Source organism: Tachypleus tridentatus, chromosome 3 (genome assembly GCF_004210375.1).
Source record: "Tachypleus tridentatus isolate NWPU-2018 chromosome 3, ASM421037v1, whole genome shotgun sequence".
Lineage (NCBI taxonomy): Eukaryota > Metazoa > Arthropoda > Merostomata > Xiphosura > Limulidae > Tachypleus > Tachypleus tridentatus.
This window is the reverse complement of record NC_134827.1, coordinates 57,854,097-57,867,251: the sequence shown is the minus strand read 5'-3', so window position 1 is coordinate 57,867,251 and position 13,155 is coordinate 57,854,097. Positions and strand designations below refer to the sequence as shown.

At 29.7% G+C, this 13,155-nt stretch overlaps 2 protein-coding genes across 4 annotated transcripts in view; both read left to right on the top strand.

Moving 5' to 3' along the window:
- The window catches only part of LOC143246933 (anoctamin-6-like), a 39,862-nt gene extending 32,722 nt beyond the window's left edge, over positions 1-7,140 (top strand). For 2 of the 3 annotated variants that reach the window (XM_076494205.1, XM_076494204.1), the window contains exons 6-8: positions 1,922-2,070; positions 3,253-3,371; positions 6,702-7,140. In XM_076494205.1, the coding sequence (XP_076350320.1) occupies positions 1,922-2,070; positions 3,253-3,371; positions 6,702-6,736 (303 nt within the window). In that variant the 3' untranslated portion in view covers positions 6,737-7,140. The remainder of the gene's footprint in view (positions 1-1,921; positions 2,071-3,252; positions 3,372-6,701) is intronic. The other variant, XM_076494206.1, reaches the window with a different exon arrangement.
- On the top strand, positions 6,754-12,049 carry LOC143245880 (anoctamin-2-like). Its single transcript, XM_076492133.1, has 5 exons — positions 6,754-6,758; positions 7,041-7,145; positions 8,794-8,928; positions 9,390-9,553; positions 10,757-12,049. The coding sequence occupies exons 1-5, from the start codon at positions 6,754-6,756 to the stop codon at positions 10,906-10,908; spliced, it is 561 nt and encodes a 186-aa protein (XP_076348248.1). The 3' UTR covers positions 10,909-12,049.
- Positions 12,050-13,155: the final 1,106 nt, after the last annotated feature.

Here is a 13,155-nt window from a genome sequence, read left to right as displayed (position 1 = left end):
AGTCATCTTTCTATTCATAAGCAGCTAATTTTGGTCAGTGTTTTATCAGTTCTTCATTGGAAATTTGTTTATTGTATGATATCAGTAAGTCATTGATGAGTTGCTCTTCAATTCCACTAAAATCCAAACTGATGTGATTTTTGTTTAACAAGAGGTTGAAAATTGTGCACACGTTTTAGCCAGTTTTTTTTTTTTTTTTTTTCCAAACTGCATTCATATTGGAGGTTGTAACCTCTTCACGTTCTTGATGTTCAGTGGTTTCCAGAAACTTCTGATTTAGGTGTTTCTGTTGCTATCTACTGCCCCTGATCATTTATCTGAAGATTTGTCACAAGTTATATGTTTTAAAAGAAGCTATGATGTATTGATTTATAGGTTGGATCAATGAAGTGGTGTTTGGAGGAAGAAACTCCACAGAAATGTTTGTTGATATGTAAATTAGGTTGTTAGGGTGATTTTGTGATTTGTCATCAACCACTAGTGATTTATGGGCAGCATTTTCCATAGAGAAACATCTCTCTACTGCAGGGCAGAAAAGTTGTAAACAAATCCTCAAAATTTGTTTTGTTGTTTAAACTTGTTCTGTCTGGCATCTTCTTCCAATATAGATCAGTCTTTCAAATGTTGAAAACCTGATGGGTCATATGTCCTCTTTGTTCAATAATATCTTTTAAAACTGGTTGGCATATTGATGTTGCTTCCTTGTCAGCACTTACCACCTGTAGGCTGTGTAAATTATGCTCTTTTTTTTTAATCTGTCAAGTCAGCATTTGCTATCCATTATCTTCAGGCAATACTGATTTAGTAACTTAACAGATGCACGTATGGAAGACTCAGCATTTTGAATAATTTTCTCTTTCTTGATAGTTGCTGTAGTTGATGGTGAGAACTTAAATGCTTTGGAGTTTTTAGTAAGTCTTTGGCTTTCATCAAACTTCTTGATGGTTTCCAGTTTTGTTGTAACTGAGAAGGCTTTTCTCGCAGTTTTTTTGGCTTACCGCTGGCACTGGAATCACTTGCAGTACACTTGCTAATCATTTTGTATTTAAGGACAGAGTATAGTCCAAATAAAACTATAAGTACATTGGTTGATGCCTTTCATGATCCAGACAAGACACTTGGGATGTATGAACTTTTAGCACACAGACTGGTTAAACTAACGTGTCATGACTTTTTTTAATTTAGATTCAAAATATAATTAAACCACTTAACTACCATGATGTACGAACAAACTTGACAACAAACCATAGATGATAATGCAGCTTTTAAGATATAAATATTTTTAGTTCTTAATAATATAAGAAAATATTTAAAACAATTTTAAATTACCCTAGTGTGAGAATTTGAATATTTGTTCTTTAGTTATGACCTCTTTTGAACTTCCCCCCTTAAACTATGAAATGTTATGTAAAATGTCATTGATCTTCTAAATCTTTATCTTATATCCTTCAATCATATGGAACTACAGAGCAACCAATGAAGATGGAAGAACTTCTTGCCACACGTGCCCTTCAACTTGCTCAAATTTACAAATTGCTGATACATTTTTCTAAGTCCTATTAAATTTATAACCAATAGAAAGTCTAGAATACAAATAATTGATTAAAGTATGATTCATCCCATATGATCTTACAGATAATTGATAAATTTAGCTAATTAGAGAGCCAGAGACAGTGAGATATTTTCTCAATGACACACTGAGTATATCCTGCTTCAAACATAAATTATTGTGATATTATATTTTCCTTCCTTTCTCTCTCTCTCTTTTGAAGAATAGTATCAGTTTTTTTAACAGATTTTCTACTGGTTATAAATTATGTTGTGATAAATTTGTTATACATTTCACATGTATTTTTGAGGAGTTCAGCATTTTTAAAATCATACACCAGTTTAAAAAATGTTATTTTTGTATTTCTTTTAGGTACCAGAGTTTCAGCTTTCAAGGGGTAATGAAAAAAAATTAAAAGGAGGTATAAGTGGTGTTTGTCATTCAATTTCACACCTCTTTGCCTCCAAAACATCAAAGAGGCAACAGTTTACAACTGAATATAGAAGAGCTAGGGAATACTTGTAAGTACACATGTTTGGGCTTTCTGGATTTTATTTGCTACAAATCTTTGTTAATTTTAGTCAGGTGATATCCTGTACATTGAGTGTTTTAATATTTTTTAATGTTTGGTTAGTTTTGTATTTTGGCCAAAGCAACTTAAGGGCTAACTGTGTTAGTCATCCCTAATTTAGCAGTGACATACCAAAGAGAAGACAGCTACTTAGAACCACCTACTACCCACTCTTGAACTACTTTTTTTATTAACAAAGAGTGAAATGGATTTTAATGTTACAACATCCCAATAGGTAAAAGTATGAACATGTTTTGGGATAACAGGGATTTGAACCCATAAACAACAGATAGTGAGTCAAATCATTACCATCATTTCTTTTCACTGTGGGCTTGGTTGAATCTGCCAAGTTTGTGACTCCAAATTTATCTTTATAGTTTCACCACAATAATTTCTAATACGTTTTGTGTATCTTCATAAAAATTTCATCAACTGTGAATGATCATTAAATCATTTGTTGAGAAAAACATAATTTATAATGAAGTCTCTTTCACTGCAAGAGTCTGTGAATATGTGGAATCAGAAAATTGACTACTGTGGGTGTAAAGTGATTATCATGTAGATTAAAACGTAAATCATCTGAAATTTAAATTTAAACATCGTAAATAAACTTAAAACATTTTAGTCAGTGAAACTAGACTGTATTTTGTATTATTCTACCCAAACTCTGTATGAGGTTTGTCAGTATGACCAATCTTGTAACCATTAAAATAAATCAAAATTATCCTTTTTTTATTTGTAAAGTTGGTTAGAAAGTATTTTAGATTTAACAAAAGATTTGTCTTTATTATTAAGCCTGTATGGTTCATCAGCTTCTATATTAAACATTTTAGATTGGCAAGTAAGATCTATATTTAGTGCATGTAATGTCACATCAGAATAAGATAAATAACATAAATCATAGCATCCTTTACTGGCCCAGTAAAGGTTTCCAGTAAGAAAAGAGTATTGTCATGTCACTACATCTGTGTTATTATTTATTGTGTTATACATCTTAAGGAACTCTAATAGTTAATTACTTTTTAAATGTGACTTGTTGTTCTGACAGATGAAAGAGGTTTGTAATTTTAAAATATTTTGTTCATGTGTGTTCACATTTGTGTAAAAGTTATTTTTACTGGTCTTGTTAAAGATATGATGTTCCAGAGAAAAAAGAAGATTTTTTCAATCCAGCCCAACGTGCTCAAATTGTGGACTTCATTTTGAAGAGAAAAAGATTCAGTAACAACACAAACGAATCTTATGCATTTGGCAAGTGAAAAAAAACACACTATATTTTAACATAATATGTATTTAGTTTCTTTTCTGTATAATTTACTGTGCATTAGAATTACTGAAAAAAATTCTTAAGCTAAATTTATACATTTTGAAAATATATTTCTTCATTATGAACTGAGTCATTAGATTATCTGGGAGAGAAAACTGATTTTTTTCTATTACTTTTATAAAATATGAAATTCTTTTATGTATCATACTTATACCTTGTATTTCAAAATGATAACACTTAGTGATGAGTTTATAATAATTAATATGCATGTAGGTAGCTTTTTCTGAGAGGTACTAAAAGTATAAAAAAAAGTTTCCAAACAAAGCAAACTTTTTAAATTGACTTTTGTAATAATTTCTGTAAATCTTCCAACTATTCTGAAAGGTAGTTCATCATGTTTACTTGTAAAAAGTTTTACACAAAGTACCATCATATACAAGTGGTGATACAAATTTCAGTTTTGAGTACAAATTAGCTTTCATAAATTGTTTTCTCTTTTGCTGCAACCTCTTCTGCGAGTGATTCAAAGTGCTTGTTCCACAACTGCCTCCCGTGTTGTACACAAAATGAATCACACACTTTTATGGAAAGTCTATGTTAGGATTTACTAACAGGAACAGCAAGCAAGTAAAATTTACAGTAAGATGGAAACATGAGCTAAACATAATTACAAATAAGAATCTGAAATTTGCATAGCTTACCTTTTTGATTTACTGATATATCCTTAAATTATTTAGTTCAGCATGATCAGATGGACAGGGCACTTGCAACACAGTCTGAGGGTTGCAGATTTAAATTTCTGTCACACCAAACATGCTTGCGTTTCAACTGTGGGGGCATGATTGTGTAACAGTCAATCCCACTATTCATTGGTAAAAGAGTAGCTCAAGAGTTAATGGTGGGCAGTGATGATTAGCTGCCTTCCCTCTAGTCTAAATTTGGGACATCTAGCACAGATAGTCCTCAAATATTTCGTAAAAATCATGTTAAAAAATCTGTTAATTAAAAGTTAGTGTGTATTTTTAGGGCTAACACTTAAATATCTGTGTCTTAAAATACCCTTTGGGTTATAATGATTTGTACTTGTCATCATTATATTTTGTTTTGACCTTGTACTGACCAGCTGCTGATTTATTTTCTCATGTATATATAAAATCCCAAGATGGAATGTCCACCTGAACTTTTCTGTCATATTAAACTTTACAATTTAAATTCAGAGACTTGTATTTTTTAATGTAGTTTGACATAAGACTATCAGTGTGTACTAGAAGTTTTGTTATTTATCACATGATGTGAACAGTTAATGAATCTAATTTTATATAGCAAACTGACAAGAAGTGTTTAATATTCATAAGTTAATACACAGAAAACAAGAAGCTATAATTATTAGAATGTACTGATTGATTGGTTGGCTACCTTTGCTTATTAACACTTGATTATATCTCATAAGTTTCAACTAGATTAAGTTTTAGTCCTAAAATTAATTGTGCTGAATAATATTCATAAATATAAAAATTAATAGCTATAACTGTACTGTACACAAGTAATCAATATTTCTCATAAAGATCTGTCTGTGAATTTCTAAAGCCTAAAATGAATCAGTCTGAGTGAAAGTTTCCATTTGAAAAGTAAAAAAAATACTTCTTTTCAAAAAATATTTTTCTGGCAAAACTTTACATATCATCTACTATTTTTCAACCGTAATACTAATAGAAATGAAATTACCAATGTGCAGTGAAATGAGAAACTGAAAAATATGAAATATAATGAACAAACATGTTTTTTCCTCTCTGAATGCTAGGCTTTCTATTTTCTTCAAAGTTTCAACTTAGCATCTCCCTATACTCTTCTTTTAATTTTATGGTTTTACTGCCTGTACATAGAACAAATGTCTCCTGTCTAAAGCTTAGGAAGTTGTAATATTGACAGATTAACTGATGAATAAAGAAATAGCAGAACATAGGTGAAAAACTAAAGATGTTATGAGAACAGTATAATTATGATGTGAGAAAAATGTGAGTTCAAGAAGTCTTAATAGAAACAAATAAAATCTTTGTAACCCTGGGTATTCCTGATACAATCACACAGAAGTGGAAACCAATGCACAGTTAATTTAAATAACTTCAGCTGTGGTCCACTCTGTATTTTATGTAGAAAGTAAGCAACTTTCCCTAATGTTTAGGTCAGTCCTATATAGTTAGCATTGTAACAGGTAAAAACAAGTTGTTTTGTGTTGTGATATAATATACATAGTCGTTTGATAATAAACAGTTTGGAAAGAAGTCAGTTAATTCTGCTCTTAGACTGTAACCCACTATAAGTATTGGAGGTGTGTGTGCTTTTTTATTTGGACAATATATTGTACAGGTCATTCAAGATGTTGTAAAAACATGTTGGTTCAAGATGTCTTGATAGAAATGAATAAAAAACCCACAATTTGAGCACTTTTGAAAAGTGGATCTTTCTTCAGTTACAAATTAGAAATGGTGGTGTAATCAAATGAGTGATATACAAATAAAGGTAGTTTAGTGACATCAGGAACATCATGTGGTTTTCCAAGAAATGTCTATTTCTCTATGTTCTTGTGTAAACGTCTCATTTCCAGTATAATATAGCCAATGGTGATAATATATGCGAAAAGGTGCAAGGAATATTTTACTTCAGAAATGGCTGAATATGTGTGTATTTAAAACTGCACTTATAAGTAAAGTAAAGGTGACACCTGGAGACAGGTTGAAAAAGATATACTAATTAGTTTATAAAAAATTATATGAAAAATTATCTTAAACAAATAGTATGTGTCAGTAAATTCAGCTTTCACAATATGAGAATAAATAAGCAAAGAATAAAAATAATTTTTTTGACAAAGATGAAACCAGTGAACGAAGATCAACGATTCCAGGTTCCAGATTAAGTCCAAAAGGTTGATCAGTATTTAGATTAGCAATCCAATAAGTTTCTTTTTTATTTCTCTGTAAGCTTTAATTTTGAATCCTGTTTTCAATGGTTCAGCAGAACAGTATAATGAAACCTTATTTCATCTGAATAAGAAAGTGAAAATTTGGTAAATAATAATATGGTTATAGGCTTCTTAAACTACTAAAAAAGACTTAGTCACTGGCAACCCTGTAGTACTTGACATGTGTGCTTGGGTTTGTTACGTATGATATGTGCGTTTCAATATATATGACATGATATATAGTGATGAATAAAAGTCATTGCAATCACTGTTAACATTGTTTTATTAAATATTTTTATATTTAAATATTTCATGCCTTATGTATTTATACTGTGTTTTTCTCCTATTTTTTCAGGAATAACAAAGCTTATCAAAGATCGTGTTCACTGAAGCTGCCTTTCCTTTACATGAGGTCAGTTAACTTATTGGATTCTTCTTTCCAAGTGTGCGTGATGTTGATAAAGTACAATTTTTCATATGTTAAAAGTATTGTTCACAGTTATTTCTACAGCCAGTGTGTATTATATCAGGTTTATGACCTGATGAATTTGTGTGATAGGGTTGCTCCTGTAGTTTGTTATTAATATTATTTTCCAGCAAAGTACACTTTAACATATTTTTATTAGTTGATATTTCACTTTCTGTATCAGTAAAATAATGGTTATGTTGATAATTTATTTTGACGTATTATTAGGGGGGAATGTCATTCTTCAGATGACAAAGCTCCCAGGAAATGGTTATTGAACAACTGGGCTTCGTTTTCAACAATATTTAAAAAGCAACCCCTTGATGACATCAAGTGAGTGTTAATAATTTCCTGGACAGAATTTATTTATTTAATATAAAAAATCACTTGGTAAAAGTTTTGAGTTTTACCTAAAGATTGAAATTACAAAAAAACATCTTATATTTGTATGCCATGTTTAGAGTCTCAGTTGGAGTTTTATTCTTACAAGTTGTGTTTTGAAAGCGATCATTCTGAATACAATAATTATGTATAAGGAGAGTCAGTCATGATAGGAGGGAGAGAATTCTCTTTTGTTGCTATTGTATTATATTTATTGAGCTACAAAATTCAATAAAGATGTGGTAATAACCAACCAAAAGAGATGTAGATCTAATAGAATTAGCATGTAGTTAATCAGATGTTTCTGTTATATAATAGTTTTAATTTCTGAATTTCAAAAGTAAAATATTTTAATTTGTAACGTCTTAGTGTTTACATTTCTGTATCACGTGATGGCACTTGTTTGTTTAAAATTGCTAAACTTAGACATCTTTTCACTTGTGTTTGGTTCACTGAAATTGAATACAGCTCTGTTCGACATACAGTCTTTCAAAATGTAAATAATTCTCTCTCTCTCTGTCTTTGACATTTGCTATTACATTATTGATAACCATTAGAAAATAAATATTTAATATTCTCTTTTATGTATAATGTCATCTCGTTCACAGGATGGCTTTTAATTTTTTTGGAACATAGATTCAAATCTGCTATTACTATGTTTAGTTTAACCAGCCAAGGAAAGTGTTTTGATGCACAATGTTTAGTTAGAAAACCAGTTAAATTGTAATAATTATAAGACATTGAATTCTTTGTGTTTATTATTGTTTGTGCTCTAAATTGTGTGTATGAAATTAATAAATAATTTGGGGAAAAATGAAAAACAGCCCCATGGAAAATTTGGGTTAGCCTCTATCAATACTTTAAGTCTTTGACAACAAAAGAAATTACAGCATTCACAATAAAGTACTAGATTTTGTTATTTTTATGCACATATTTTGTTTGTTTTTATTATAAAAATAATACTTATTAGGTAACATTAGAATATATGAATGAAGAAATAGATTAATTTATTTGCAATATATGTATATACTTTTGAAGATTGTTTGTATGACATAACTTTATGCTGTAATTTGAACGAAGTGTATACAAGGTGATTCCTGGGTTGTTACATAGGCTTAGTATGAAGGAAGTTGTCATATTTAACTGATACAAGCCTGAAGATAGTCAGGATAAACAATGATAAGCTTTTATTGTGCTCTGCAGGGATTTTAGAAAGGAAAATTTTTTTCATATTTTTTTTGGTGTGGTTACAAGGTTAAACAAATGGCCTGAGCTCATGTAATGTGAAGGTAGAGACACTAATGCATGACATATAAATATTTTCCAAAAATAACTTGATATTCAATTAGAAGATTTTAGAAGCTATGCAAATGAAATTTGGAAACTGTAATATTAAAGATATAAACATATTATTAATTTTAGCATGAAAATCACTTTGCTCTCATACTAATCAGAGTTTAAAATTGAGACAAATCTTTATAAAAAAAAAAAAAAAAGGTTCTTATGGATTGATTTTTTGGAGTTCCTCATTAGTTATTGTATCCACTATATTTTGTTTGATAAGAATCACTTTATTGTTTGTTCCTTTCAATTTTTTCAGGGAATATTTTGGAGTGAAAATTGGCCTCTACTTTGCTTGGCTGGGATTTTATACCTGTATGCTGATCCCAGCTTCAGCAGTAGGAGTGCTGTGTTTCATCTATGGGTTCTTCACCTTGGTGGGTGATGCTCACAGGTATGAATTAGGGGAGAAAAAAGTTAAAAGAGTTATCAAACAGTTTATTATTTTTATAACTCATGTTTGATCATTTTCTAAATTATACCTCAAATAAATCAGTTATTTAGAGATATGTAATTGATGGAATGTGTTAAGTAATTAATCACTGGACTAATTAATCAGTGTTTAACTAATTAATTATTTTGCACAAGACATTTGTAGCTGGAATAATTGCAAAGAGTAATAATTGGAACCATTAATTTTTATTGGTTGATATGTTTTTAACCATTAATGTACCTAAAAATATTTTCAATAATTTTTGTGACAAATTGATTTAAACATAATTTCAATTAATTAGTTAGTTTATGTGGCATTATCATTGAAATTGATAGTTGTATATTATGATTGATTTAAATGTTCAACTGTACTGTGTTTATTCTATAAATTTAAAACAAAATTGCATTTTTTTTTTTTTACAGCAAGGACGTCTGTGAGAACCACAATGACGTAATTTTATGTCCTCGGTGTGACATAAAAGGATGTAAATATGAACAGCTAGGACAGACATGCACTTTTGTCAAAATTACACATCTTTTTGACAATGGTGCTGCTGTATTTTTTGCTGTTTTTATGTCACTCTGGGGTAAGTATTATATAGATTTACATGTTAAAGTTATATAAATAATATTCTCTTCTTCAGACTCTGTTAGAGCTTTCATACACAAAATATCAAATTTTTTGTAAATTAGTTTTAAGACTTTTTTAAGTTACGCTTTTCTTATGCCTATTTTCTTTTAGCATGTTGACTATCTAACATGCATAGTAATTTTGATTTTAAGGTTAAAAATGTTTGTGTGCATCAGAAAATGTTCAAATTTTACATATAAAATTTTTATAACCTCCAGATAATTATCAAACATTTTTGTACAAAGAAAAACATAATGTTTTGTCTGTTATTTTTACTAATGAAACTCTGTATGGGCTTGATAGATTTGACCACTATAAACAATTAGGAAATTAATATAAATAATGCCTTTTTCATTCTAGAATAACTACAAACTATAACTCATATAAAATAGCTTAAATTTGATAACATTATACATTTATATAGAAGGGGAGGACAAAAGAGTGCCTCTCCCTTGAAAATGTTAATTTATTTGATATTATTTTGGAATAGATCTTGTGAAGTGCATTTAACACATTTTTCTATTATCAAATAAAATATATAACAAATTAACAGTATTTTCGAGGAGGCCACTTTTCTTGTCCACACCACGTACATATATAAATTTATTATATTGATCTTTCAACTGTGTCTGGATAACAGTGTAGAAGTTACAATGACAAGGTGCATGTATGCTCATGCTACCATATCCAGTAACATAAAACTGACCTTACAAAGGACCTGAATTTTGGGAAAGTAACTCACTAAGAAAATCCTCATGATATGTGTGGTAATGGATGCCCATAGCAAAAGGGTTACTTCAACATAAAAACGTCCAACCTGCAATACTTGAAATGGTCTTAATTTCAAACCAACATAAAGCACATCAAATTTGCTACACATTCAAGACTTTAAACTTCTATTACTGAAGTCTCACATCAAACACTTCAAATTAATTCCAAAAGCATGTTATTACTTTGAGATATCTTGTCTGTAATTTGGGACTTTTCAAGGAAAAAAGAAAACACTTTACAAAGTTTATTATTACTAACACTTTGGTGAACAAAAATAGTTGAATAAATTATCATGAGCCATATAAGTTTAAAGAGTAATTTGTATTCTGTTGCGATTTTTGTCTTTAGTGATGATAAACTTTATCACTTTGTTTTTATTTACTTTCAGCCGTTATCTTTATGGAATTGTGGAAAAGATACTCATCAAAAATCACCCACCATTGGGATGCAACGAATTTTGACACCTTAGAGGTAATGTGTACTTTTATTTCAGTTATTAATTTATCACAATGGACTTGTGTATTTGACATGAACTTTTAACCATGGCAGTATACCTATTGTGATTGTGAAGGTACTAGTTGTGTCATGACAAATTTGACAGTAATCATACAAGTATTTTAATTATATGTTGTCAGTGTTGACTGTTATGATTGCAAAGTGATTTTTCATGTTAAGATTAAAAATACTTCATTTAAAAATTTTCAAATTTCACTTATGTAGTTCTTTAAACCTCCTTCATAAATATCAGATGATGTTTGCTGTCAGTAAAAAGTTTATTTTATCTGTTATTTTACAAGCTGTAACTTTCAAATGATCAGCCAATCTAAACATCCTCATAACCACCATAAAATTATGAAATAATTGTTAATTACTTTTTTATTGTGCTAAAATGACAACAAATTGTGACAATATACATCTTCTGTTTCTTCTTAATCTTACAGTTTTATTGACTTTTGAACCATGTTTAACTATTAATCCTTCCTTTGAGGGTTGCGGGTTTGCATTCCCATCACGCCAAACATGCTCGCCCTTTCAGCCGTGGAGGCATTCTAATGTCATGGTCAATCCCACTATCCATTGGTAAAAGAGTAGCCCAAGAGTTTGCGGTGGGTGGTGATGACTAGCTGCCTTCCCTCTAGTCTCACACTGCTAAATTAAGGACGGCTAACACAGATAGCTCTCGAGTAGCTTTGTGCAAAATTCAAAACAAACAGTCCTTCTTCACAAGTTTTAAATCACTTGGTGAACCTTCAGCTCATGTTACCCTTTTGAATTACATTAAACAATATGAAGAATATTTCTTATTACTATTCATTATTTTAGCTAATCTAACCTAACAACTTTCTTGTTTTTTTCATTTTAGTTACTTTTATAGTAATAAATAAAGAATATTCATGAAAAACATAAAATGTACTGTTTACCAGCATCTTTTTTTGTTCTTTACTAATGGCACTACCACACTAAATGCCCCTTGCTGATATAGTGGTAAGTCTATGGATATACAACATCATAGAGAACTATTGGCAGCTTGTAAAGAGAAGCTGTGTGCGTGCTAAATGACTAATTTCCTAGTGTATGACATCATGAACGAATAAGATAGAAAGCCGTAAAATAACTACTTTATAATAACTAATTTACATAAAATTATTCAATTCTTGTAGAGGTGATAAGTAAATTATAAAAAAAGGAAGAATCTAAGAACTTAAATACTATTAAAATTTGATTCAGTAATTACATTGTGATGCAAAGTTTACTTGTATACATCGATAATAAACTAGTTTAATTAAATTTTGAATTTAACTCTGTAAAGGTTGTGACATATGCAGCTTGACCTTCTTGATGTGAAAGGGTTAATGACCTTGTTTTCCTGCCTTGAGTGGGTGCTCAGGACAAGTTTGTTTGTTTCCAGTATGATATTTACAGCTACTCTCTAGTATTTTCCTTTGAACATCTTTTCAAACTTTGATTTATAAAAATAATGTTTGAATGTTCCCTAAAGTTATTCTTTTGAGAAAGTTTCTCAAAATACATGTAAATTTTTAACACACAAAATGTAAATTTCATAATGTGTGTGTTTTTTTATATCACCAGGAACATTAACAAATTATCAACAGTAAACTTTATTACAGGGGTAAGAACAGCAGTTATCAATTTATAATAAACATCAAAACAAACATCTGACTTTTTTTGTCCAGTTTTATACAATTTGTCTAGAGTCTATCTATCTTGATGATGATTTTGCAATGTTGTAGTTGATTATCAGATTATAAGTTTTATGATGACACTAAAGTGTTTGGTATTGGTTTTACAACAAAACTGTAACTAAATAACTCTATCAAACAAAATTAACAAGCGATGTATCTTTTGTATAAATTCTTTCTTAAAATTATTAAACTTAAAAAATGCCTTATTCTTCTTCAAAAATGCAGTTATTTTGAGTAAATGGTCTTCAAAGGTACAATTTTAAAAGGGTGATAAAACACTTTTCTAAAATAATTCAGTGTAAATGCATTACATGTAGTTTAAAAGACAGCAGAGTATAAAAAATACATGTGAATATGATGGTCAATCCCATTATTTGTTCGTAAAAAGTAGCCCAAGAGTAGCCCATTTGTAGTGGTGGTGATGACTAGCTGCCTTCCCTCTAGTTGTATACTGCTAAATTAGGGACAACTAGTGCAGATAGCCCCTCGTGTATCTTTTGTGTGATTTAAACAAAGCAAATAATTTAAAGTTCATTACATTTATTTTATCCCTTTTTAAAAAAACAAACAAACAAGTTAGATG

Excerpts from the sequence above, each read along its gene's own strand:
- LOC143245880 (XM_076492133.1), top strand. Across the intron at positions 7,146-8,793 it reads CAACCCCTTGATGACATCAA|GGAATATTTTGGAGTGAAAA; the intron begins GTGAGTGTTAAT and ends CAATTTTTTCAG. Across the intron at positions 9,554-10,756 it reads TGTTTTTATGTCACTCTGGG|CCGTTATCTTTATGGAATTG; the intron begins GTAAGTATTATA and ends ATTTACTTTCAG.